The 26,588-nt window shown below is 45.3% G+C and overlaps 1 protein-coding gene across 1 annotated transcript in view; it reads left to right on the plus strand.

The window, feature by feature from the left end:
• Positions 1-26,588, plus strand: part of LOC115095556 (rap1 GTPase-GDP dissociation stimulator 1-like) — a 264,340-nt gene that overhangs the window by 191,159 nt on the left and 46,593 nt on the right. Inside the window, exon 10 of the mRNA XM_029609455.1 lies at positions 16,818-16,952. Coding sequence (XP_029465315.1) covers positions 16,818-16,952 — 135 coding nt within the window. The remainder of the gene's footprint in view (positions 1-16,817; positions 16,953-26,588) is intronic.

The following is a 26,588-nucleotide window of genomic DNA, read 5'->3' on the forward strand; positions in this document are numbered from 1 at the left end:
TTATCTAGCTAACCTATTAGGGGTTTCTTTGTCTGTTTCCCCCCCTTTTGATACTTTTTGAATGTATTCCTCTGTTACACATTCGAGAAGTGGTTCATCATCGCCTGTTTATGAAAGCCTGTTTTGTAGGGAGAAAATTGATACTTCCTCAGTGGAAGGAATCGGCGGGCCCCTCCTTTTGGGCTTGGAGAAATCACTTCCACCGCTTGACGCAGATGGAGCAGTTGTCAGCTCGGACTTCACCTAAGGCATGCCGTACCTTCCTTCAAATTTGGGATCCATATATACAGACTTTACCACATAGAGCGCACAGCTGGATTGTAAATGACTAGAATTCTTCATTATTGTTGGGCCTGGGACCCTTTGCTGCTGTGGCCTGGTATCAGTATCATGGTGAACACTGATTGACATTATTGGGGGGGAAAGGGGGGTGTTTGTTGGGGAAGATTGCTTCCACTTTGTTACTTGATATTGCTTGGTGAGGTTGAATGCTGAAGGAACAATGTATTCAACTTGCTGATTTGTATTCTGATGTTATATTTGGAAAAGCAATAAAAATTGTTTCATAAAAAAAAAAAAAAGTTCAGTGGAACATATTAGAGATGAGCTTCGTTTTTTTCTACCGGGTCGTTTTTTGAGTCGGACGCTTCGGGGTAAAGTTTGTTTTTCCTCGGTTAGTTTTTTGGGAAAACAAACAAAAACTAAATGGGGAAAAACAAAACTGGCCCAAAAAATGACGCGGAAAAGCGAAGCTCAAAAAAACCCACCCCCAAGCATTAAATTTTACTATAATACATAAAATACAACCCCCCACCACCATCCCGATCCCTCCCCAAGACTTACTAACATCCCTGGTGGTCCAGCGGGATCCCGTGAATGATTTTTCCCTGCGTGCGGTCAGACTTTTGGGCCTGCCTTGCATCAAAATGGCACCAATAGCCTTTGACCTACTATGTCACAGGGGCTACCGGTGCCATTGGTCAGCCCTGTCACATGGTAGGAGCCATCTTGTGCTCCTACCATGTGACAGATGCTGACCAATGGCACCGGTTGCCCCTGTGACATAGTGAGGGCAAAGGCTATCATCACCATTTTGATTACTAGCAGCCGACGGAGAGATCGCTCCCGGACCCTCGCTGGACCACCAGGGGGTCAAAGGCTATTGGCACCATTTTGATGCGAGGCAGGCCCAAAAGCCCGATGGCATGGAAGGAGAAATCGCTTGCGGGACCCCGCTGAACCACTAGGGATGTTAGTAAGTCTTGGGGAGGGATCGGGATGGTAGGGGGGGTTGTATTATAGTACATTTTAATGTTTGGGGTGGTTTTTTATTTTAAAAAATAAAATGTGCCCCTCCCCCCCCCGTTACAAACCCGAAAAACTAATTTTCCTCGTAGTTCAGGGAAAATCAGTTTCAGGGTTCGGGGCCCCCGACCCACGACGAATTAGGCAATTTCGTTGAAATTGCCTAATTTGTGATAAACGAATGCACATCTCTAGAACATATACAAAAACCTATTGACTAAATGATCTGCAATTCTTTTTCATATTAACAGTCAATCAAATAAAAATTATGATCACAAATTGTGTCTCAGATCAAGGGACAGAAGGCTATGAGAATCCCGTTTTTCCTGCCACAAGATAAGAATATGCATTTGTCTTTTGATGGAGAAAATTGCTCAAAATCCTAGAATATATTTTCTATCCCACCAGGAAAGAGGGATGTGCATGGGGCCAAAGATTCTTTCCCTTCCACCAGGAGAAAGGAGTATGTATAGGGCAAAGTAATACATTCCTCTTGACGCTTTGCTAGCCTTTGCTAGAGTGGCAGCTTTATTGCTTTGTATTCTGAACTTGCATACATGGTACATAGCACAAGACTACAAAGTTGCCATTCTGGCAAAGGCCTGTGAAGCAATTGGAGCAAAGTAGGCTGTTCCCCTTCTCCTGAAGCTTTCCCAGAATTTGGAGGTGGAAAAGTATGAATATGTTATTGGGGTGGATGGGTGTATGCTGCAGGGGATAAGGGATTGGACAATTGAGAGAGTTGAGAAAGGCTTTTTTAAATCCCATTCCCACTTGTTATGTCCTACTTCAGGAGGTATAGTTCATTCTCCTAGTACAAGCAGGATGGTAGTCTTCACAGATGGGTGACATCATCAGATGGAGCCCCGGATGGAAAACTTTTGTCAAAGTTTCTAGAAGCTTTGACTGGCACACTGAGCAGGTCCAGCATGCCACTTCTGCGCGTCCACGCGAGATCCCCCTTTAGTCTCTTTTTTTTGCACAGTGCTAGTTGCCTCATGGTTTCTGGAGCTATCTTTTCCAGCTTTTCTAGCAGTTTCTTTCTCCTGTTTTACATCGGGTCCCCTTTCCTCTGGATGGTGTCCCCTCAGCGAGGTAGGTTAGTTTTACCATTTGCACCCTTTCGCGGTCAATTTTCAGCGTCTCACTTCCTGTGACCACTAACCATTGACTGCTCCCTGGCTCATTTTCATGGCATTGCCTGGGTTTCGCCAATGCCCCCAGTGCCCACGGACCATGTCCATCATGGACCTGCATGAGGTCTGCATCCTCTACCTTGGGGTATCGCATGATGTCCAAGGGTGTCAGATGTGTGATCAGGTGACCCCCAAGGGCCGTCGTGCTCATCTCAACAAAATGGAGAATCTCTTTGGCCCCAAAAAGTCCACTCCTTCTACGCCAGCTTCAGGTAGGGGGGAACTGCTGAATATGCTGTCCCTTTCTATACCCTTGATAGCTACGTTCAAGGGTACGTTCAAGGAGCCGGTGATAGCTACGTTCAAGGAGCCGGTGATTGGCCCTTGCTGCTGTTGGTAGTCTCTCGGACATCGGGTTCCTCTGCTTCCTTGGTGCCAGGGAAAGACCGGGCTGAGCACCATGGGAAACCCCATAAGTATTGCCACCGGTCACCGTTGGCATATGGCTCCAGTTCCAGTGTGGCTCCGGCGGCTGCCATGGTGCCACCAAAGAGGCCCTGTGGTGAGGAGGTCCTAACCTCCGGTAAATCTGGGAGTCCTAGTTGTTCCCTACTGACATTGGTGCTGGACACTGAGCCTCCTCGTGGCTCCAAGGAGACTCCAGTGATGCCTCATCCCCCTCCACCAGTCCTTTTTCACAGGACTTCCAGGAGGAGTTGGACCGCAGGGTGCAGGGTTTGATGCTCTGAGCCTTTTGGAGCATTGAACCGGCACCGGCCCCCATACTGGTGCCGGTCCCGCACTATCTCTGTTGTGCCTCTGCTTGACCATCTGGATGTCCTACGTGGCGCCCTTCAAACGTAGCCGGTGCCCGGGAGACCATTGGTTACCCCATGGCCACCGATTCCCTCCTTGGGTGCAATTCCCATTATCAATTGCTCCAAGGATGAAGACATACACCGACCGCTGGCACCGTCTGGTGCTTTGAGCCCGAGGCTACAGTTCCTCCAAACTTGTGCCCAGGCCATCGGGCCTCCCACGGCCATCGGTGCCCTCCCTGCCACTGATGCTGCCAGTTCCCTCAGTGCCATCAGTGCCCTCAAGTCCCTCGGTGCCCAGACTAAACGTCTGGACAGGTATCACCCACCTAGGCCCTTGGAGACCTAAGTGAGGAGGAGGGCCCATACGATTCATGGGGAGATGACTCTTCCAAGTCTTCTTCTGAAAACTGGTGACCTCTAGGGATGTGAATCGTTTTTCAACGATTAAAATTATTGTCCGATAATGTTTATATCGTCTTAAATCGTTATACAACACGATACAATAGAAATTCTAACGATTTATCGTTAAAAATCGTTAAATCGTGTTAGTGCGCACTAACTCGAGTTAGTGCGCACTAACTCCCCGTTAGTGCGCACTAACTCGATTTAGTGTGCACTAACTGAAAATGATACAAATAAACACTTTCCAGGTCACTGAAGGTCAGTTAGGAATGAATATGTGTTCCTATTGGCTGGCTGCCCTCTTATCTATTGATGTTACCAAGGTTACCACTGAGGTGATGGTTGGGGGGATGGGAAATGGAACTGGAAACTAACGAACACCAACAGAAAATGAAACAAAGTGTTCACACTTCCCAGGTCAGTAAAGGTCACTTAGGAATGAATATGTATGTATGTATTCCTATTGGCTGGCTGTGCTCTTATCTATTGATGTTACCAATATGGTTGGGGGGATGTGAAATGGAAACAGTTGGAAGCTTGACAAAAAAAGTAATGTATTGATCAGCACTCACCTGACTAGAACTTGTTTGTTTATTATTTTTGTTAGCAGGCACCTGAAATGCTAGTGCATGTTGAATTTGCCAATCACTGTGCATTTTAGAAAGGTGGTCCTGGCTGGAACTGTACACAGTTCAAATATATGTAATTGATTGTTGGTAAGTGTATTTTTTAAGTAGCCACACTGGCACCAGTATGTTTACTTTTCCTCCTACTTAACTCACTAGCTCAGCTAGGTAAGAAGGGCTTCTCTGCTTGTGTGTTGTTTTTGTTTGGTGTGAGGAGAGCAGAAACATCAGATCTTTATTCAATCTACTACAGTCATCTCTTACAGTGCCCTATCCCTATTAATACCAGGAGTGTTGTGATCTTCCTGCACACAGTGCCCTAACCCTGATACCAGTCTGAGACAGCTCCCTCCCTGCATTACTAGTGAGAGGCTGGCTTCACAGACAGGGGGGAGCTGCCTGACCCTCACTCCTGACTTCCCCCATGTCCCAGCTAGTGAATGGTGTGTGGGTGAGGGGGGGGGGGGAGGATGGTGAAGTCTGAGACAGCTCCCTCCCTGCATTACTAGTGAGAGGCTGGCTTCACAGACAGGGGGGAGCTGCCTGACCCTCACTCCTGACTTCCCCCATGTCCCAGCTAGTGAATGGTGTGTGGGTGAGGGGGGGGGGAGGATGGTGAAGTCTGAGACAGCTCCCTCCCTGCATTACTAGTGAGAGGCTGGCTTCACAGACAGGGGGGAGCTGCCTGACCCTCACTCCTGACTTCCCCCATGTCCCAGCTAGTGAATGGTGTGTGGGTGAGGGGGGGGGGGAGGATGGTGAAGTCTGAGACAGCTCCCTCCCTGCATTACTAGTGAGAGGCTGGCTTCACAGACAGGGGGGAGCTGCCTGACCCTCACTCCTGACTTCCCCCATGTCCCAGCTAGTGAATGGTGTGTGGGTGAGGGGGGGGAGGATGGTGAAGTCTGAGACAGCTCCCTCCCTGCATTACTAGTGAGAGGCTGGCTTCACAGACAGGGGGGAGCTGCCTGACCCTCACTCCTGACTTCCCCCATGTCCCAGCTAGTGAATGGTGTGTGGGTGGGGGGGGGGGGAGGATGGTGAAGTCTGAGACAGCTCCCTCCCTGCATTACTAGTGAGAGGCTGGCTTCACAGACAGGGGGGAGCTGCCTGACCCTCACTCCTCCGGGGTATTGTGATCTTCCTGCACACAGTGCCCTATCCCTGATACCAGGGGTGTTGTGATCTTCCTGCATGCAGTGCCCTATCCCTATTAATACCAGGAGTGTTGTGATCTTCCTGCATGCAGTGCCCTATCCCTATTAATACCAGGAGTGTTGTGATCTTCCTGCATGCAGTGCCCTATCCCTGATACCGGGATGTGTGCAAGAAGATCACAACACCCCCGGTATCAGGAATAGGGCACTGCGTGCAGGAAGATCACAACACCCCCAGTATCAGGAATAGGGCACTGTGTGCAGGAAGATCACAACACCCCTGGTATTAGGGATAGGGCACTGTGTGCAGGAAGATCACAACACTCCTGGTATTAATAGGGATTGGGCACTGTGTGCAGGAAGATCACAATACCCCTGGTATCAGGGTTAGGGCACAAGTTCTAGTCACATTGACTGATCACATTACTTGTTTTGTCAAGCTACCAACTGTTTCCATTTCCCATCCCCCATATACTGTCAGTAGGAAACTTGGTAACATGAATAAATAAGAGGGCAGCCAATAGGAATACATATTCATTCCTAAACTGACCTTAACTGACCTGAAAAGTGTCAAATTGTATCATTTTCAGTTAGTGCGCACTAACTCCCGTTAGTGCGCACTAATCGGAAAAAACGATTTTTAACGATTTTTTAACTAAAAAATCGTGCCTAAGACGATTTTCTTGCCCTGCCACACGATTTCTATCGTTAAGACGATATGGAAAACGATTCACATCCCTAGTGACCTCCCCTCGGAACCTTCACTACCAGAGGAAAGGCATTGGTCTCCCCCGGAGGACCTCTCCTTTGCAGGGTTTGTCAAGGCCATGGCTGAAGCCATTCCCTTCCAACTCCTGAGGAGGATGCATGAAATAAGATGCTGGAAGTTATTATTATTATTATTTTATTTGTATACCGTCAATCTGGTAAACAATCTTGGCGGATCACAGAAAATCAAATTACAAGTATGTAGCTTTTCAATGCACCTAAGGAGATAGTGGTTATTCCTATTCATGACATCTTTAAGGATCTTCTCCTTAGGATGTAGAAACAGCCAATATTGATTTCTCCGGTAAACAGGAAGATGGACACCACTTACCTGGTGCAACAGGCCTTAGCTTTTGAGAAATGCCATCAGGAATCCGCTCTCAAAAAGGCCAAGCGTTCCTCCACCCATTCCTCCACCCCTCCCAGGGTGAGAACATTGGGAGCTGGATGCTTTAGGTAGGAAAGTCTTTCACGGTGCTATACTTATTGCCAGTATCACCTCCTACCAGTTATACATGACCCAGTACAACCAGAATTTGTGGAAACAGGTCTAGGAGCTTGTAGAACGACTACTGCACCAGCAGCAGGAGTCATTCTCTGCTTTTGTACAACAGGGCCTGGAATCCGGAAAACATGAGGTGAAATCCACCTCGATGTTTTTGAAACAGCAGCGAGAGTGGCTGCCATGAGCATCGGCACCCGTAGGATGGCCTGGCTTCATGCTTCCAACCTTCATCCAGAAGTCCAAGAGAAGTTGGCTGACCTCCCTTGTACAGGGGAAAATCTCTTCGGGAATAAGGTCAGGGACGCAGTAGCCCTGCTGAAGGATCACCATGGAACCCTTCAACAGCTATCTGCTAGGGACTCTGACCCACCTTCCTCTGCCAGGAAATCTTCCTGACCAAGTTCCAGGAAGTCCTTTTATCTGCAGCAGAAGTATTATTCGAGCCACCTGGACACGTACATCGCGTGCTGGTTTCAGAGGTCACTCCCGTCAACAGCAAACTCCCAGGGCCCAGCCGGCCCCCAGCAGGCCTCAGCTTCGGGGTTTTGACTGGAGGCAAGGGAGCATGAGTCAGTGCGTCGTAGCCCTGGCACATGATCCCCCAGTGAGGGGCAGGCTTCTTGGCTTAGCCCACTGATGGCCACTCATCAAGTCGGACCAGTGGGTCCTTGCCATCCTTTGCCAAGGATATCGCCTGAACATCAGAGAAGTCCCGGCAGACTTCTCCCATGTCCATAATGGGGTTTGTTCACCCCACAGGATATATTTCTAATGCAACTCTCTGCTCTTCTAGTGGCAGGAGTGGTAGAACCTGTTCCCTGTCATCAGCAGGAGCAGTACAGGACCAGGATAGAGCAGGACAAGGTCTTCTGTCTGACTGGCCTTCTCCCCCTTGGATTGAGCCCATAGGTTCTAAGGGCCAGCAAAACTTTCCTGGCATAGTACATGATAACAATCAGGAGACAAGGACTGTAACTTGAGGCTAGGACTGGGCCTGAAGCAAGGTAGAAATGGTAGACAAGGGCTAGACCAGAAGGCCCACAGGGAGCAGGGGCAACAGGGAGGATTAGGCAGGTCAAGTCTAGGTCTAGACAGAACAATAGTAGGACATAGAAACAGGGCAAGGAGCATAGAAACACAGGTAACCAGTAACTAAAATGCAGCAAGGAATATATGACAAAACAAGGAAACATGGACTAAGAGCCTAAATAGGCCACAAAGCAGGACCAAAATATACTAGAAGATGCAAAGGCACAAGGCAGGGCAAGATGGCCAAGAAGGCTGCAGGACAAGGAAAGAAGCCCAAGGAGGCCACAGGATGGAGCTAGAAGGCCAAGGAGTTCCCAAGGCAAGGCAGGAAGGCTAAGTAGGCCACAAGGTAAGGTATAGCCAGAAGGCCACACAGAAGTATGATAAAGCAAGGTGAGCCAATACAAGGAGCCAAGGTGGGTTGATGAAGAGGCATCGAGTTGTGGGAGAGGCAAGGCTAAATAGGGCTGGACTTACTAGGTCATGAGAACATCAAGCAGATGGCTAGCACAGGAGAGAGGGTGGCTACATGAGGACCTCTGGTGGTAGGGAGGCTGCCTAGCAGTCAGGATCTTGTAAATAATAGGTTTTTCAGAGCTGGAAGAACCACACTTGTGAGAGAAATACCATCTCAGTATAAAAATAAGGACAACTCTTCAATAACCAGCTAGGACAAACATCTATATTATTGGAAGAAGGCTTAAGAGTAGCTATTTTCTTAGGTAATGGTGGATATATGGTGAAAATTATTCCTTAATATAGATGGAGATTAAATCAGACAGTGAAGTAGGAAAAAAACTGCTTGTAACTTTATCATCATATCAGTAAAAATTGAGGCTAAAATCTCAGCTCTCAAACCATCTGGAATATTTTGGTCTCCGGCACTGTTGTCATAGACCTAACTATACTAAATAAAATGTATGGTTGTTTAGCAACAGAAAGTAGCTTTTGGAAATAATTTTGTTAATAAGTCAATCATAATAACACATTACATTCAAATTGTGCTCTTTATCAGCAAAACTAGCTGTTTTCCTCCATTGTTGGCTGTTCATATTTAAACTTAATTGACACTAGCGCAAAAGAAAACCAAAGACTGTTCATTTGTTTCCTAAGACTATATCAAATAGCTTAGAATCTGTTTTACTCTGCCTAGTTCAAAGAGGATAATTCTTCTTGGGAGCTGGTTGTTTCTGATCTGGACCATAGTTAAATAAAGTAAAATTGTGGTCAAACCAAGGAACTGATATATGAAGGGGAAAAGTTGCTGTTCTAGAGCAAGTTTTCCAACAAAAACTAAATATAACATATGTCCACTTGCATGAGTAAGGAACTGAAACATCTGTTTAAATCCAAGGGCCTTTCATCAAATCTAAGAATTCAGATGCTTTAGTATTTGCAGTTCAATCCACAGGCATACTGAAATCTTTTTATACCAAAAAGTTATAAACTGGTATCTTAATGAGTGCTGAAAACTGAAAGGGAATAAATCAATTCCAATCAATTCCTAGGAAAACTAGGAAGTTGATAAATAAGTAATAGGCCTCCAAGTGAAGATACTGCATATCTCCAATCTTTTCAACCCCAGGTTTTCTCTGAATTTAGCAAAAACCCCACCTTCTTTCTTACTTTTTCTTGCATGTTGTCCAAAACTTAATCCAGCAGGACATACCTGATTCACAATAGCAATATCAGAATTTAAAAATCATGATTCAGTTATGCATAAAATAAAAAATCCTGCTATGCAGATTTCCTCCCACAAAAAAGCCTGGGTGTATATTGATTCTGATGACTTTTAATAATCAAATCAAGGCAGTGACTTGCTCTGGTTTTTACAAATTGTAGGTTTTGTATAGTTTAAAACCCCTTTTGTGTTCTGATGAGTTTCTCTCAGTTGTCCAAAGCACTAATTATGCCTTTACTTGATTACTGTAACTCTTTGTATATGGGCTTCCCAACTACTTCCTTCAGAGCATTGCAACTGTTGCAGAATGCTAGGCTGATTTCTGTACAGCTGGTGAAAAAACATATTTTTCCAGTGCTCTGAAAGTTACATTGCATCCCCGTCCGATGGAGAGTCACCTATAAAATCCAATGCTAGTGCCTAAACTGCTGCAATTGGACGCTTGTCCATAGGTGAATGCCCTCTTGAGTATCTACAATCCATCACGACCTCTGCATTCATTGCAAAGAAGGCTGCTAGAAGTTCCCACTGTGCGTCAAGCTTGTTTAGCAAAGACCAGAGGGCAAACCTTTTCTAGGGCTGCTCCAGCTCTATGGAATTTACTTCCTTAACCTTATGACTTGCACCCATCAAGCTGTACAAAATTGTTTCAAGTGGTGCTAAAAATGTGTTTAGTCTACCATATATGCCCTGAGAAGCCTGAACCAGATTAGAAGATGCTTGGTTTGAACTAAGTTTAAGCAGGAATTATTATATTGTTGTTCCCTGTATGTACCCAGATCAGTCCAGATTCCCCTCCAGCAGATGAAGACAGAGAAAGTTTTACCGACACTGCCACTTAAGCTGAAGTGCCACCTGCAGTCCCTCAGTATTTCTCTGTCTCTAGCAGATGGTGGAGGTGCAAAGTCTGCAGTCTGACTTACAAAAAAAACAAAACAAAAGTGAAGACAGAACTACAATTTGCAGCAGTGCTGGCCTCCCAGAGAGTTGGTAGGTCCTAGTGGGACCATCCCCTCTGGTTCTTGAGGCAGATGAGCAGGGGGTCAGGGACTCTTATATAGCTCACGCTTGCCGGACAGGGCTGAAACCTGGGGGATCCGGATCACTCACCCTGAGGCAGCAGCGAAGCCTGCAGCCATTCCAGGAAAGTGCTTTGTTTTTGCTAAAATTTACAATTTAAAAAAAGAAAAAGAAAAAGAGAACGGTCGGGGGTTGCTGAGAGTCAGCACGTGCCCCACCCTGGCGTTGCTCTCTCCTCATTCAGCTCTTGTTGTTTCCCTTTTCTCCGGCAGATCATTTTCCTTCCCTGGCGGGTGCTGTTTGTTGATCTTCCCACCTGCAGGAACGCACATGCGCACATCCTAGATGGCCTTTGTGCCCTGCCTTCCCATTAGGGGAGGGGCCTCCAGGGAGCTCAACAGGAGAAAGACTGGGCAGACGCCGCGAGCCTGGGAGGATCCGTTCCCGTGCTCATGGCTATTTTGGCCAAGTTCAGCCCTCCCGCATGGACCGCGGGGGGGGGGGGGGGGGGCAGGAATTTCCTTCCCCCTTTGTCTCCGGAGGTTGGGATCTCTAGAGGAGGCCCTGATGTTAACGGACCCCCTTTAGGTAGTGAGGAGGACCCTGGTGGGGGACTCTGATAATTCCTCTTCCTTCTCCTTGGATTCTGTGCTTTTACTGTAGGACCAAAATATTGGAACAATTTACCATTAGAACTTAGACTACAACCAAATGAAAGACAATTTTGGAAAGGACTAAAAACATGGCTGTTTCAGGAAGTGTACGCTAATGAGAAATAAGCACAGGAGCCGCTATATTTTTAATGAGGTCTTTTTAACTTCTACGTTTTATTGCTTTTACTTTTTATCTTTTGTATTTAATGAATAGTTTTAGATCTTAGAGATATTTAGATATATATTTATAATATACAGGTAATTGTATTTTTCTTTTTCCTGCCTATTTCAAATACTATGAGTAATTGTAAATCGTTGAGATGGATTTGTCCATGCAACGGTATATAAAACTGTTTAAATAAATAAATAAATAAAGTCTGCACAACGGAAAAATGTTCGAGATCCAGGCCTTCCGGCGACATGGGGGCTACTAGGGCCAGGTGACTCTTGAGGGCCTCAGTGCCGCCATCCACTGCAGATACCTCTTCAGACACTTCTGACAAGGATGATCACCAGGAGCTGGACCCTCAGGATGCGGTTCCATGGGTAGTCGAGCAGCACCTGATCGGGCGCTATTGAAGAGCATGGCGGTTGAAGGAGATGATCTGAAGGTGGTGCGATTGTTCCACAAGGAGGAGCTGTGTCCTCTCATATCTGCAGTTCTGGAGGAGCTGGGCATAGAGGTCCTTCGGGAGGCTTCCAAATTGGGAGCAGTGAACCCAGTCATGGCCTCTGGGGTCCAGCCAGATCTTTTCCCTTCCATACATCAGTTAATGCTATCCTGTTCAGGGAGTGGGGTACTCTGTACACAGGATTGAAGGTCAGCAGAGCTATGGATAGGTTATATCCCTTGCCGTAAAATGCACTTGACCATCTCAAAGTCCTTAAGGTGGATGTCTCTGTCTCAGTGGTTACCAAGAAGATGACCATTCCGGTTACTGGCGCTACAGCTCTGAAAGATCTTCAGGACAGGAAGCTGGAGGTACGCCTTAAAAAGATCTTTGAGGTCTCTGCCCTTGGCGCTCAGGTGGCTATGTGCAGCAGTTTTATGTTGAGAGAGGGTCTGTGTTGGGTGCAGCAGTTACAGATGGAAAAGTCTTTGAGTCTGAGGCTCTTCAAATAGAGCAGCTGGAAGCCATGGTGGCCTACAGTGCGGATGTATTGTATGATCTTCTCAGAAACTCTTTCAGGGCCATGATGTTGGCAGTTTCAGCCCGGCGGCTCCTCTGGATGAGGAACTGGTCAGCTGATGTTTCCTCCATGTCGCAGTTGGGATCGTTGCTGTTTAAAGAGAAATTGCTCTTTGGTAAAGACCTGGAGGAGATAATCAAGTCCCTTAGTGAAAATAAGGTTCATAAGTTACCGGAAGGTAAGCCAAATGGGAAAGGCTCTTTTCCTTCTTGCTCCTGCTTTAAAGGGAGTCAGAGATTTCGGCTGTCCAGGCCTTATGAAACTACTCTGAAGCAGTTCTCAGGCAGATAGAGGTCTTGAAGTCAGTCCTTTCAGGACCTTCGGCTCAACAGAGATGGCTCTTCCCAGGGAGGAGGTGGTGCCAAATCTACCCAATGATGCCAGGCTGGTCCACTCCTCAGTTCCAGTGATAGGAGGCCAGTTGGCTTTATTTTACGAGGAGTGGACCAAGATCACATCAGACCAGTGGGGCCTAAATGTGATAAAACATGGTTATACTTTACAATTTGCTTAGCTGCTAAGAGACCAGTTCTTGATATCCTCATGCTTTTACCAGGAAAAGAAGCTGACAGTAAGAGGCACCATTTGCCGCCTGTTCAACTTGGGAGCCATTGTCCTGGTTACATAAGAACATGCCATACTGGGTCAGACCAAGGGTCCATCAAGCCCAGTATCCCGTTTCTAACAGTGGCCAATCCAGGCCATATGAACCTAGCAAATACCCAAATAAGTCTATTCCATGTTACCGTTGCTAATAATAGCAGTGGCTATTTTCTAAGTCAACTTAATTAATAGCAGGTAATGGACTTCTCCTCCAAGAACTTATCCAATCCTTTTTTAAACACAGTTATACTAACTGCACTAACCACATCCTCTGGCAACAAATTCCAGAGCAAAGGACAGGTCACTATTCCATCTATTTCATAGTTCCGAAGGAGGGAACGTTCTGTTTGATTCTTGATTTTAAGAAGGTTAACGTGGCTCTGAAGGTTCCTCAGTTCTGAATGGAGACCCTACGTTCAGTGATTGCGGCGGTACACAGGGGAGAATACCTGGCTTCCCTGGATTTTACCAAAGCATACTTGCAAATAGGAATCTGATCCAATCAGCAGAGAAATCTGCGGTTCATGATTCTAGGGGAACAAGTTTAATTTTGCACTCTCTCCTTCGATCTGTCAACTGCACCCAGACCTTTACCAAGGTGATTGGTCATGGTGATAGCAGCTCTCTGGAGACGTCCTGGTCCATCCATATCTAGTCAACTGACTAATCCATGCAAAGTACAAAGCCCTTTGTTGGAGGGCAGTAGATTTGGTCCTCTGGCACCTGAGATCATTGGGGTAGTTAGTCAATCTGTTCAAGAGTCGTCTTCTCCCTTCCCGGAGTTTGGAATTTCTGGGGGCACATTTCGACACGAAGGTGGGAAGCTGTTTCTCACCGAGGAGCCAATTTCTAAACTACAGGTCCAAATTCATGAATTATTGGACAAGCAAGTACCCAAGGTCTGGGATTACTTGCAAGTGCTAGGGCCTATGGCCTCTACCTTGGAGTTGGTTCCATGGGCATTTGAAAATGAGGCCTCTTCAGTCCACTTTACTGTCTCGCTGGGACCCGTTAATGGAGCGTTTTCAGATATCTCTCCCTCTCCTTGAGTTTGCACGTTCCAATCTTTCATGGTGGTTCCTCCCAGACAAGTTGAGCCATGGCATGGATCTCAATATCCCAATCTGGATGATCATCACCACCGATGCCAGTCTTTCTGGCTAGGGAGCAGTATGTCAGAGCCAGTCCATACAAGGTCAATGGTCGCCGGAGGAAGCCTCCTGGTCCATCAATCATCTAGAGACAAGAGGGTGCATTTGGTCCTGTTAGCATTTCCACCCTTGGTGAGGGGAAAGCTGGTGAGAGTCTTGTCGGACAACATGACAACTGTAGCTTACATCAATCGACAAGGAGATACCAAGAGTCGAGCTGTGGCTCAAGAGGCCCATTTTTTGGTCGACTGGACAGAACAATATCTGGAGTGCTTGGCAGCCTTGCACATAGCGGGCTCGGACAATATGCAAGTGGGTTTTCTGAGCCAACAGCAGCTAGACCCCAGAGAGGGGGAGCTGTCAGAAAAGGTAATGAATCTTGTCAGTTGCAAATGGGGCTCATCATGTGTGGACTTGATGGCGACCTCCCAAAATACCAAGGCCCCTTATTTCTTCAGTCATTGAAGAGAAAAAGGATAGATGCATTGGTTCTGCCCTGGCCAATGGATGTCCTTCTGTATGTTTTTCTTCCTTGGCCAATGGTAGGCAAAATCATGCAGCACATAGAGGTTCATCCAGGAAAGGTGATTCTAGTAGCACCAGAGTGGCCAAGGTGTCTGTGGTTTGTGGACATGGTCAACCTAGTAGTGGATGGTCCATTGAGGCTCACTCACCTACCGAATCTTCTGCACCAAGGGCCCATTTTTTAGATCAGGCAGATCAATTTTCTCTGGTGGCTTGGCTTTTGAGAGGCAGCCCTTGAAGGACGCAGTCATAGCTACTTTCTTGCAGTCTAGGAAGACCTCCACTTCTCTCGCCTATGTGAGGGTCTGGAGAGTTTTTGCGGCCTGGTGTTCCAGTCAACAAGTGGATCCTAGGCAAGCCACAGTGGGGCATATTTTGGCCTTTCTTCAAGATAGTTTGGTCCATGGATTGCCCTTTAACTCTCTCAGAGTTCAGGTGGTGGCATTAGGATGTCTTTGAGATAAGGTTCATGGAATTGCCCTTTCGGCTCAACCGGACGTTGTGTGTTTTTCTTCAGGGAGTGAAACATTTATGCCCTCCAGTCTGGCAGCTGTGTCCTTCTTGGAGCCTGAATGTGGTCTTAAAGAGCATGTGTGCACCTCCCTTTGAGCCTCTGAGGCATGAGACTATTTAGGATCTCACTTTGAAAGTGGTTTTCTTGGTGGCTATCTGTTCTGCTCAGAGAATTTCCAAACTTCAGGCTTTATCCTGCAGGGAGTCCTTTTTGAGAATCTCGGACAAGGGAGCTTCCTTGAGGATGGTTCCTTCTTTTTTACCCGGTGCCATCCTTCCATTTAAATCAATCAGTAGAACTCCCATCCTTCTCAAATTTGTATCCCTTGGAGCTGCACTCTAGAGATTTATGACATTTGGACGTAAAGCGTGCTTTGATGTGGTACCTTGAGGTCACCAACAGTTTCCGCACATAAGATCACCTTTTTGTGCTGTGGAGTGGTACCAAGAAGGGGCATAAGGCGTCAAAAGCCACCATTGTGAGATGGTTGAAAGAAGCTATTAGTTCGGTATATATCTCTCAGGGTCATCTGGTTCCGGAGGGGCTTCGGGCACATTCTACTCAATATCAGTCTGCCTCCTGGGTCAAATGTCAACTAGTTTCTCCACAAGAGATCTGTACAATAGCTACTTGGAAGTCGTTGCACACTTTTGCCAGGCATTATCACTTGAATGTCCAGGCTTCAGAGGCCAAGGGGTTTGGTGAAAGTGTGCTTCAAGTGGGACTCTCTGACCCACCCTGTTTAGGGAAGCTTTGGTACATCCCAGAAGTCTGGACTGATCTGGGTATGTACAGGGAAAGGAAAATTGGTTCTTACATGCTAATTTTCATTCCTGTTGTACCACAGATCAGTCCAGAGTCTCACCCTGGAGGATATAAGTAGTTTGGAGAGTCTGCTCGATTTGTCTTTCTTTTTCTGTGCTTACTCTGAAGAATGACAGAGGTTTTGTTAGTCCTACACAGGGTTTCGTGTGGGTACAATTTTGTTTTTTCTTAAGGTTCTCCTCTTCCCACTGCTCGTCTGAGGGAGTCTAGTTAGTTTAGTTGATGTATTTCTGGCTTGGGTACAGATTAATACTGAGGGACTGCAGGTGACACCTTGGCTTAAGTGGCAGTGTCAGTAAAACTTTCTCTGTCTCCATCTGCTGGAGGGGAGGCAAAACCCAGGAGTCTGGACTGATCTGTGGTACTACAGGACTGAAAATTAGCAGGTAAGAACCAATTTTCCTTTTTGGTTTTTATGTTTTTGGACTTTCTTGTATTTTATTTTGTTTGTTTTTTTTTGCTGACTGCCTAGGGTCTTGGTATTGTTGGTCTATTAATATTGATAAAATACTGATAAAATAACATATATTGAAACCTAGATCATCATCTGAATGTAAAATGTATATTTATATGTGTGATGTGTTATTAAAAATGCTTCTTTGCTTTATATATCCAATGCTATTTCTAGAATCTAATTGAAAATAAGGTCATCTCATCCTTAGGGAACAACCCATGATATGTCAGGTCTAGGACATTTCATCTTGGCTTCCAATGAAAAATTCCAGTTAGTGAATATTATTATATATTACTACAAATACATTTATTCTAAAGTTTTAAGTGTTTTTATATTGGTAAATAACAAATTTACCAAATTATTACTTAAACTATATGAAATCAATTCTCAATTTAAAAATCAATTGCAGTAAAAGGGACACAATCCATCTCTATTTCTTGGTTGATCTTAGATAGCAACTGCATCCAGATGGTTCAGCTTGGAGTGGTACATCAGCTTTTGGACTTGCTTGAGCAACATGTGGAAAATGGTGATGTTTCTGTTCAACATGCTGCCCTAAGTGCCCTCCGAAATCTTGCCATACCAGGTACAGGAAGATGTGAAGATGTAAGCACTTAACAAAATATCTATGCATTGAAAGAGGAGGATTGAATGTATTAAGAATGCAAGGACATCAAATTTTAAAAAAAAGACTGGGAACCTAACATTTAGCAGGGCAAATATTGGCTGACTAAGGTAAATTGATTTTCATCTTAAAACAGCTGAAAATCAATCTAAATCTAGCCAGCTAAAAGTTAGCCGCCTAGACATGGGTTGCTCAATCATAGCTACCTAAACTTAGCTGGCTAATGCTGAAAATCATCTCTAGCTTTTTAAGTCCACTCCAACCCAGCCCAATTAAATTTGGCCATGTGGCCATCAGCCCCATCCCCATGATCCTGCTTCCCTCCTGCCCAACTAATGTTTTGTAAGTGAACTTGACAGCTCTCCACAGTTCTCCCTTCCTCCAGTCAGATGGAAAAACCTTCAGTATAAAGAGGAAGGGGGGGGCGGGGTCATCAGCTCTCACAATCCTCCAATCTTTACCATGATCCTCAGACCCTTACAGCAAAATCCCACCCAAAACTCACTCCTCTTGCCCCCAACTGAGCCACTTTGCTGCGTTATTGTCAGAGCAACGCTGGATGCAGGAAAGAGCCAGGCCTCATGATGGTTGGCTGGGGGCACAAGAGGTAAGTTCTTGGAGGGTCTCTAATGGATTTTGGATGGGGTCTAGGGCAACGGAGGGAGACCGGATCATGGGGTCTGGTGACTCTCCCTGTAAATCTTTCAAAGTTGGGCAGGAGGGAGGGGGGGGATTGCAGGGATCTGGTGACCCCCCCCCCCCCCCCCCACACACACACACACACACTCTGAAGCTTTTCTTTACAATCAGAGGAGAAAAGAATCAAAGAGGGCTAGCAGTCTCCCACCCCACAAAACTTTGCAAATCAGGCAGGATGGAGGGGGTATCTGGCCAACCAAATGTAGGTCTGCTATGGATGTGTAAGTCAGTGGCTTAAGAGCATTTATTAATTTAAAACTGTTTCTCCCTTTGTATAGCTAAGGCTTCATTTCAATAATAGATGAAGACATTAAAAAAAAAGTTTTTGTAACTTTTTCTTATAAAGAGACAGGAAATACTTCACAGAAGGCAATGGATAAATGTCCTTTTGAAAGGCATCAAAGAAAGGCAATCCACTCTCTTTTACAATGGGAAATTCGGGTTTATCCCTTTTCCTTTGGAAATTCAATATTTGGGGGAAATAGGGATTTTGAAGCCCTATAACTTCAAATGATGCCAAGAGATAGTACATAATCCTATTGACTGGAAGCCATTTGCTGAGCAATAGTGAAACCTTGTAGACATTTACTGAGGGAGAATATTATAACTAATTCTCCTTCTGGAAGCCTATCAGGTATTGTTGAAATTTAAACTAATAACTAGCAGACTTCTGCCTAAAAGTTTAATTAAGCAATATATTATCTATTCATCCCTGTAGTCAAAAGCAGAAAAGGGACACAGTATTATTGAAACTTCTTAACCAATCTTTGAAGTCTGGAATAAAATTTGAGTTTTCTTTGTTTCAAGTTAGACAGGGAAACAAAAGGTGAGCATGAAGTAACTCCTGAATCTGAGCTTTATAGCTGAGTGTAAAAAAAAAAAAAGAAGAAAATGGAAAAGGAGTTTTCTTTGTCGCTGAGAATTTTCTGTCGGGCTTCCCTGGTAAGAAATCCCTTATCCAGTAAACTGAAACAAGTATAGCCTTTTGTTTTGTAGCACGGGCGCACGTAAGGTAATTTTTACATAGATCTTGGTTTGGTTTTTCTTACATTAATTAGCCTGGGTGGCAAAGATAAGACAAATGGATTTGGGTCAGATATTAAAAGATTTAAATGACTTCATTTGAGGCAGTGTATATTGTAGGGGAAAACCAATATCCATTCATTGCATAATCTACCTGAGATTTTTAAAACTTGTGATAAGGTCTAACATCCTCTAAAGAGACTTTGGTAGTCTATCAAAGTTTTCAGACTGCCCTTACTGAGAATTGCCAAGTTGTAGAAAAAGTGTGGGTAAAGAACTTGGAACCTGATGCACTAAAGCCTTTCTCCCATTCTGTGTCTATGGGGGAAAATGTTTAGTAAATCAGGGTCTTAGAGCTCTATATGGAACTTGTGCAATGGGCAATTTTTTTTTAGCAATGCCCTGATCCCTCACTCAGGCATTTTATTGCTCATAGGGCAATCTGGATACTGATAAAAAATCTCCAAACTCAATTCTCAGGACAATAATAATTGTTGGTTTTGCCAGAGAAGGAGATTGTCATATATGCTATATTTCTGTAATAATGGCAGTAAATGTTGGATGAGAGAAGGATTAAGGATAGGTAAGATAATTTTAAAAGAAAAGCACGTGAGGAGGATAAGCCCACCACTTCTGCCGACCCATCCTTGCAGCTGCATCAGAGCCCTCTAGGCCCCCTCAAGCAGCTATTCTGATGAGCCACTGATCCCAGATCCCGAGCCTTCCGAGGGAAGCGTAAGTTGCGATAGAATCCCACTGAGGAGGAGCATGGGAATTGGGCAGGCCAAGGCAACAGAGCTTTCCCCATTCCGAAAAAGAGACCAGCCAAGGAAGCCGAGAAATATTTAATTTTATTCATCATCACAATGAGAACTCCATGAAAGTTAATGCATCTTCACCTTCTAACTAATCTTTGCACACCATTTAAATAAATGCACCTTCACCATCTAAAATATCTTTGTATCAGCGTGCTCCACTCTTGTATTGCCTGCTTTTGAGTCTAGCGATATATCTCCTTCAATTTTTTTCTGACTCAGGTCATGTGCCGCCACCTCCTCTTCATCTAGATGATTTTGTAGTCCCTATGGAGGAGGTAGGCAAATGGTTTTGGCCAAGTTATGAAGCATACAGCAGACTAGAACAAGCTCAGTCTTTAGAGAGGTTATAGAGAAAGTATCCCCCAGATTTGTCCATGCAGCAGAAATTCATTTTGAGTAGCCCAAAGGTTTTCTTGATGATGATCCTGGTCTGATGGTGGGCTCTTTTCTAGCGAGCCTCTGCAGTGGTTTGTGGGTTAGTATCCTTTATCACATGTAGGAGAGAACACAGAGAAGAGTCAGATATTATTTAGTTTTGGACAGGGAATAGTTTTCTGGTCGAGGTTGGAGCAATCCTCCTAGGCAAGTATTTGTAAATAGGGATGTGAATCGTGTCCTCGATCGTCTTAACGATTGATTTCGGCTGGGAGGGGGAGGGAATCGTATTGTTGCCGTTTGGGGGGGGTAAAATATCGTGAAAAATCGTTAAAAATCGTTAAAAATCGAAAAATCGAAAAACCGGCACATTAAAACCCCCTAAAAACCCACCCCCGACCCCTTAAATTAAATCCCCCACCCTCCCGAACCCCCCCCCAAATAACTTAAATAACCTGCGGGTCCAGCGGCGGTCCGGAACGGCAGCGGTCCGGAACGGGCTCCTGCTCCTGAATCTTGTCGTCTTCAGCCGGCGCCATTTTCCAAAATGGCGCCGAAAAATGGCGGCGGCCATAGACGAAAAAGATTGGATGGCAGGAGGTCCTTCCGGACCCCCGCTGGACTTTTGGCAAGTCTCGTGGGGGTCAGGAGGCCCCCCACAAGCTGGCCAAAAGTTCCTGGAGGTCCAGCGGGGGTCAGGGAGCGATTTCCCGCCGCGAATCGTTTCGTACGGAAAATGGCGCCGGCAGGAGATCGACTGCAGGAGGTCGTTCAGCGAGGCGCCGGAACCCTCGCTGAACGACCTCCTGCAGTCGATCTCCTGCCGGCGCCATTTTCCGTACGGAAAATGGCGCCGGCCATACGCGTATGGCCGGCGCCATTTTCCATACGAAAACGATTCGCGGCGGGAAATCGCTCCCTGACCCCCGCTGGACCTCCAGGAACTTTTGGCCAGCTTGTGGGGGGCCTCCTGACCCCCACGAGACTTGCCAAAAGTCCAGCGGGGGTCCGGAAGGACCTCCTGCCGTCCAATCTTTTTCGTCTATGGCCGCCGCCATTTTTCGGCGCCATTTTGGAAAATGGCGCCGGCTGAAGACGACAAGATTCAGGAGCAGGAGCCCGTTCCGGACCGCTGCCGTTCCGGACCGCCGCTGGACCCGCAGGTTATTTAAGTTATTTGGGGGGGGTTCGGGAGGGTGGGGGATTTAATTTAAAGGGTCGGGGGTGGGTTTTAGGGGGTTTTAGTGTGCCGGCTCACGATTCTAACGATTTATAACGATAAATCGTTAGAATCTGTATTGTATTGTGTTCCATAACGGTTTAAGACGATATTAAAATTATCGGACGATAATTTTAATCGTCCTAAAACGATTCACATCCCTATTTGTAAATCCACCTAGATATGAGAGAACAAGACAAGAGGTTAGCTGCAGTGTGATAGCAGTGGTAAGTGCATTCCTACCTAAAAGCAAGTCCCTGGTGAAATGTCATTCCTGGAAGCAGTCATGAATTCCGGACTGTGAGGATGTAGGCATCATGACTGCATCCTAGAAACCTGGGCATGACATCCAAGAAGATGCCTTTGGCATTGCAGTTTACCTGCATATTGAGGAAGTGGAAGCCCTTGCGCTTGCAGTAGATGGCCTCGTCATCCACTTGTGCCCTTAAGGAGATGTGAATGCAATTGATAGCCCCTAAGACAGAGGGAAAACATGGAAATTGGTAGAGATCAATCATTATTTGTTGTTGCTCTCTGCTCTGAGGGAAAGAGATATATTGGTGTGTTTTCCTGAGAATTGTAGCCAGGAACTGATCTATGCACATGGAGGCAGCAGACTGGCTTATTTCAGCTGTGACCCTTAGAAGTGCCTGGAAGGTGGTATTGGCCAAAAATGCCAGGGTGGTAGTGATTTTGTATACAGGCAGGGCATGGGCCCCTGTATGTGGAAGGGTGCAGATCCTGCTGTAACTGCTGGCATAGGTACAGCATGCTTTCCCTGTTGAATCTGAACCTACACATAACTTGTTCTTCTGAGAGATCAAACAACTGTGCCCTAGACCTGTATGCTCTCTGTAAGAGATACATCCTCCTTCTTCTCTGTTCACTCTCCCTCCTCAACAACCATTGTGACATGAGTACCCATAAGATTATGAAAGTCATTTTGAATATGGTTTCATCACTACTGAATTAAGTCCTCCCCCAGTCTCAGGCCAAGGCAACAGAGCTTTCCCCATTCCGAAAAAGAGACCAGCCAAGGAAGCTAAGAAATATTTATCAGTCCCAAGTACACTTAAACTTACCCTCCAGAATAACCCAGTATGTCCCAGAATCCCCCAGTATGATCCAGTCTATTCCAGAGATATTCACTCCCACCCCGTAGTATAGCCCTGTCAGTCCCAGGTATACTCACTCACATCCCTCCAGAATAGCCCAGTATGACCTAGTTAACCCCCAGTAAAAGCCTCTCTGTGCAAGAGATACTCACTCATACTCCCTAGCCCGCTGCCATGTCCACTCACCTGGAGAAGCCAGTCTACCAAAACCCAAGTGGAAAAACAGCATGAAAGTTTGATTTTGTGTATGTAAATGAGCAGTAGTAAATATGTTCAAGTAGTTTTGATGACATTTGTACATAAGTTATTTTTTAAATAATTCATTATGCACATACATGCAAAACATGCTCTGACACACCCCTAACACACCTCTTTTTTTCCGTGCATAATTTTATTCATGAAGGCTCATGTGCAGTCGCATGTTACATGTTCATAAAATATGGATTGCACGTAAATGCATCACATATGCACATTTATGTGCTTTTTTTTTGTGTATGTAAGCTTTTGAAAATTCACCTGATAATGAATAGCCAGTGTGAGCATTCATTTCAAATTATTATTAATTTAGTTTAAAATTTTAATATACCACTAACCTGGGCTAAAAATTAGTTCCCATTCGCTTCAGGAGCATGAAAAGAGACTGTAGAGTTTGGATGCTCATAATGTTCCATTGCAAAATTCTTCATTAACATTAATTAAACATAATGAAACATTACTTCATAAGTAATATGGAGAATTATACAAGAAGGCTTAGGGCTGGATTCATCATTCTCTGTGGAATGATGAGCTGCCGCGGTAAAGGGGGCAGGGGGGTGATAAAAGGGGCGGGGGGCGCTAGTGTGCAGCCGGCTACATCACGGCGGTGCAGTTTCACCTACCGTGGTGCAGCCATGCCACACACTATCGCCTCCATAGCACCACCGTAAAAAGGTGGTGCTATTTCCCGTGCTATTGCCAGCGATAATGTCCAAAACATTACTGCCAGCAGTGGTGCCGCACCCCATTTCCCTAAACCCCTCCCAAACTCCTCCCTAACTCCACCCCTTCCCCTAATTTTAATTTTACCGCCTCAATAAGCCCATTACCGCATGCGTTAGGGTGTTATCGCGTGCGATAGTGCCTAACGCACGCGATAATGGGCTATCGCACCTTGGGAAATGACCCTGTTAATATGAGGAAGTTTTATATTGAAATGTTAAATATTTCTTTAGATCAAATTTCCCTTATTATCCAAGCTTTCTAGCTTCTAAGAGAAATGCGGAGCCTGTTGCTAGTACCTAAGTCCATATGCATCCATTGACTGAGAGCTGTGATGGAGTTGCTACTTTGCCTGAATCTCAGGAACAGAATTTCCTGAGTTCTGCTTTATCAGTATGCTGTGGAGGCAGAAGGAAAAATGATGTTAAAATTGTTCTTTAAAATGAAAGAGAAATTATTTTTAGGCTGGTGATGTTTTCCTGACATTTCTAGAGCTACCAGGCATAGGCAAAGATTATTTTTGAAGAAAAAGCAAAGGGTTTGTGGGTCTGAGAGCTTCTTTTTTGTTAGGGTTTCCATACAAATGTTAAGTTAGGAGATGCAAGGTATGTCAGAACAACTTGAGAGATTTCTTCATAAAAAAAAGTTGTCATGCCTTAAATAACATAAGAATGGAGCTTTAATATGTCATAGTGCTACAAATAATATAGGAATGGAGCTTTAATATGTCATAGTGCTACAAATTTTATTTTTCTCTTTATTATAATTTTCTTTATTTTGATCTCCCCATTCTTGAGGGCTATATACTGAAAGTATTATAAGAAGATTTATGTTACCTATTTTCTTTTTTATGGTTTAGGTAGGATATGTTGTATATGATCTTTTAGTTTGGTTCTGTAGTCAAGATGTTCTTGAGGTAAATTTTGAAAATTAGTAAAAATTAAAAAAAACCCTGACAAAAGGGTGTTCAGTATATAGAAAGTATTTAATTTAAAAAAAAATGATGTGGAAACTGATTCAAACTGCAGAACATATTTCTGCCTGTAATAAGAAAGCTATAAGAATTAAAATGGTCAGCCTGGGTTGTATTAAGGTGGTGGTGGTGACTCATTTATTTTGAATCCAGTTTGTTTTGCTTGGCTAGCTCTCCTGCAAGATCTCTTCTCCCCTTTTATTCGCCTTTCACTAATTCAGAGTTTAAATATTTCCTATATATGATTTTTCTGATTTTCTTTTTCCTATACTTGATTGATTTTTCCTTATATTTAAACTCAGATGCTAGTGTGAAATGAGTTAAAAAGGAAAAAAAAAAAGCTATTTTAATAGTGAGGACCTTAAAACTCATCCTTGAAACTGGATGGAAAATGCTTTCTAGAGAAAAATACATTTATTCTGGGTGCTTTAATTGAAACTTTTATTTTGTTGTATCATTAGATAATATTATTATTATTACTATATAACATAGTTTATTATTATCCTCCCAGACACATTAATTTTGTGCTCTCTAAGTAGAATCTGTATAGAAAAATTATTGTGAATTCAATAAAAATATAAGAATAAAAAAAAGTAAAGGAGCAACATTTTCCCACTGAACAACAGTTCAGCAGTAATTACCTTTAAGAGAAGTAAAGTTGAATATATAACTGAATGAATTACAAATGTCAAGGGAGACTAATGTGCCACTAATTCATTCAAACACAGCACATATATGTCTGTACTTGATAAGCTGAAGTCTAAATGTGTGTCTCTGGTAATGGAGAAAATTGCAACCAGTTTCTGGATCACAGTGCTGCCTGCTGTAACGAAGGCAGTTGCGACACCCAGCTAGGCTGCCTGTACTTAAATATTACATAACACACAAACAAGTTATAAATCATGAAATTGGATATGAATATCTATAGTGTGATGGCTCACCGTCCATGAGGCCTCAGGTGCCGCTCTTCGGTCTTCAGTTCTGAGCTGCCACCAGCTGCCAAGGTCCCTGGAGTTCGACAGGCTCACGTAACTCCCTGGGTCCGTGCCTTCGCTGGCCCTGGTTTTGCTGGGCTCCTAAGTTCCCTTAGAGCAGGGTTGGGGGTAAGCAGCCCCCCCAATCCCCAAAGACAACACAGGGAGAGAGCTAGTTCCTTCCAAGCAGTTTATAAAGTAACAACTGAATACATTACATGAGGGTTGCCCCCTCCCCCTCCAGCCCTCCGGTACTCTTACAAGCAGTGCTATTACAGAGTAACCTTTTACCCCCCTCTGCTCAGCGCTATTACAAGACCCAACATAACAGGCCCCTTTAGAGCCCTCCTCCCGGGCTTCCCCTTTAGGATAAAGAGTATACTGCACTACACGTAGATTACTCAGTATCCATATATGAACTGGAGGACTCCTCTCCCCTTGAACCTACCTCCATCTCTTCCTCCCCTGACTCCGAAGAGCTGGGCTTTTGTGGCCAGTTCCACCAAGGGGGCACGCCCTCTTCCTCCACTTCCATGGACTCATCGGTGTCTATCTCATTAACCTCTATGCCTGCCACCTGTTCGCCTTCAGGCTCTCTTCCCTGGTCTGGTGGTGTTTCAGGGAACCTGGGATTCGTAGTTCTTCTCCTCTTCCCCTGCGCCCCCTGCTGTCTGTCCCCTGCGGGATGCAGGGCACAGTTATTTGTCTCATATTTCGGTGGGAGAGTGGGCTGGTGCCCCTCTCCCGGGCATTTTTCTGTACGGTCTGAAATAGGCCCCCTGCTGTCTGTCCCCTGCGGGATGCAGGGCACAGTTATTTGTCTCATATTTCGGAGGGAGAGTGGGCTGGTGCCCCTCTCCCGGGCATTTTTCTGTACGGTCTGAAATAGGCCCCCTGCTGTCTGTCCCCTGCGGGATGCAGGGCACAGTTATTTGTCTCATATTTCGGTGGGAGAGTGGGCTGGTGCCCCTCTCCCGGGCATTTTTCTGTACGGTCTGAAATAGGCCCCCTGCTGTCTGTCCCCTGCGGGATGCAGGGCACAGTTATTTGTCTCATATTTCGGTGGGAGAGTGGGCTGGTGCCCCTCTCCGGGCATTTTTCTGTACGGTCTGAAATAGGCCCCCTGCTGTCTGTCCCCTGCGGGATGCAGGGCACAGTTATTTGTCTCATATTTCGGTGGGAGAGTGGGCTGGTGCCCCTCTCCCGGGCATTTTTCTGTACGGTCTGAAATAGGCCCCCTGCTGTCTGTCCCCTGCGGGATGCAGGGCACAGTTATTTGTCTCATATTTCGGTGGGAGAGTGGCCTGGTGCCCCTCTCCCGGGCAATTTTAGTACGGTCTGAAATAGGCCCCCTGCTGTCTGGCTCTGGTATTCCTGTTGCTCTTATGGTAGCTTGTCAGCTCCTGCCTGCGGCTGGGCTGCG

This window comes from Rhinatrema bivittatum, chromosome 7, assembly GCF_901001135.1.
Source record: "Rhinatrema bivittatum chromosome 7, aRhiBiv1.1, whole genome shotgun sequence".
Taxonomy (NCBI): Eukaryota; Metazoa; Chordata; class Amphibia; order Gymnophiona; family Rhinatrematidae; genus Rhinatrema; species Rhinatrema bivittatum.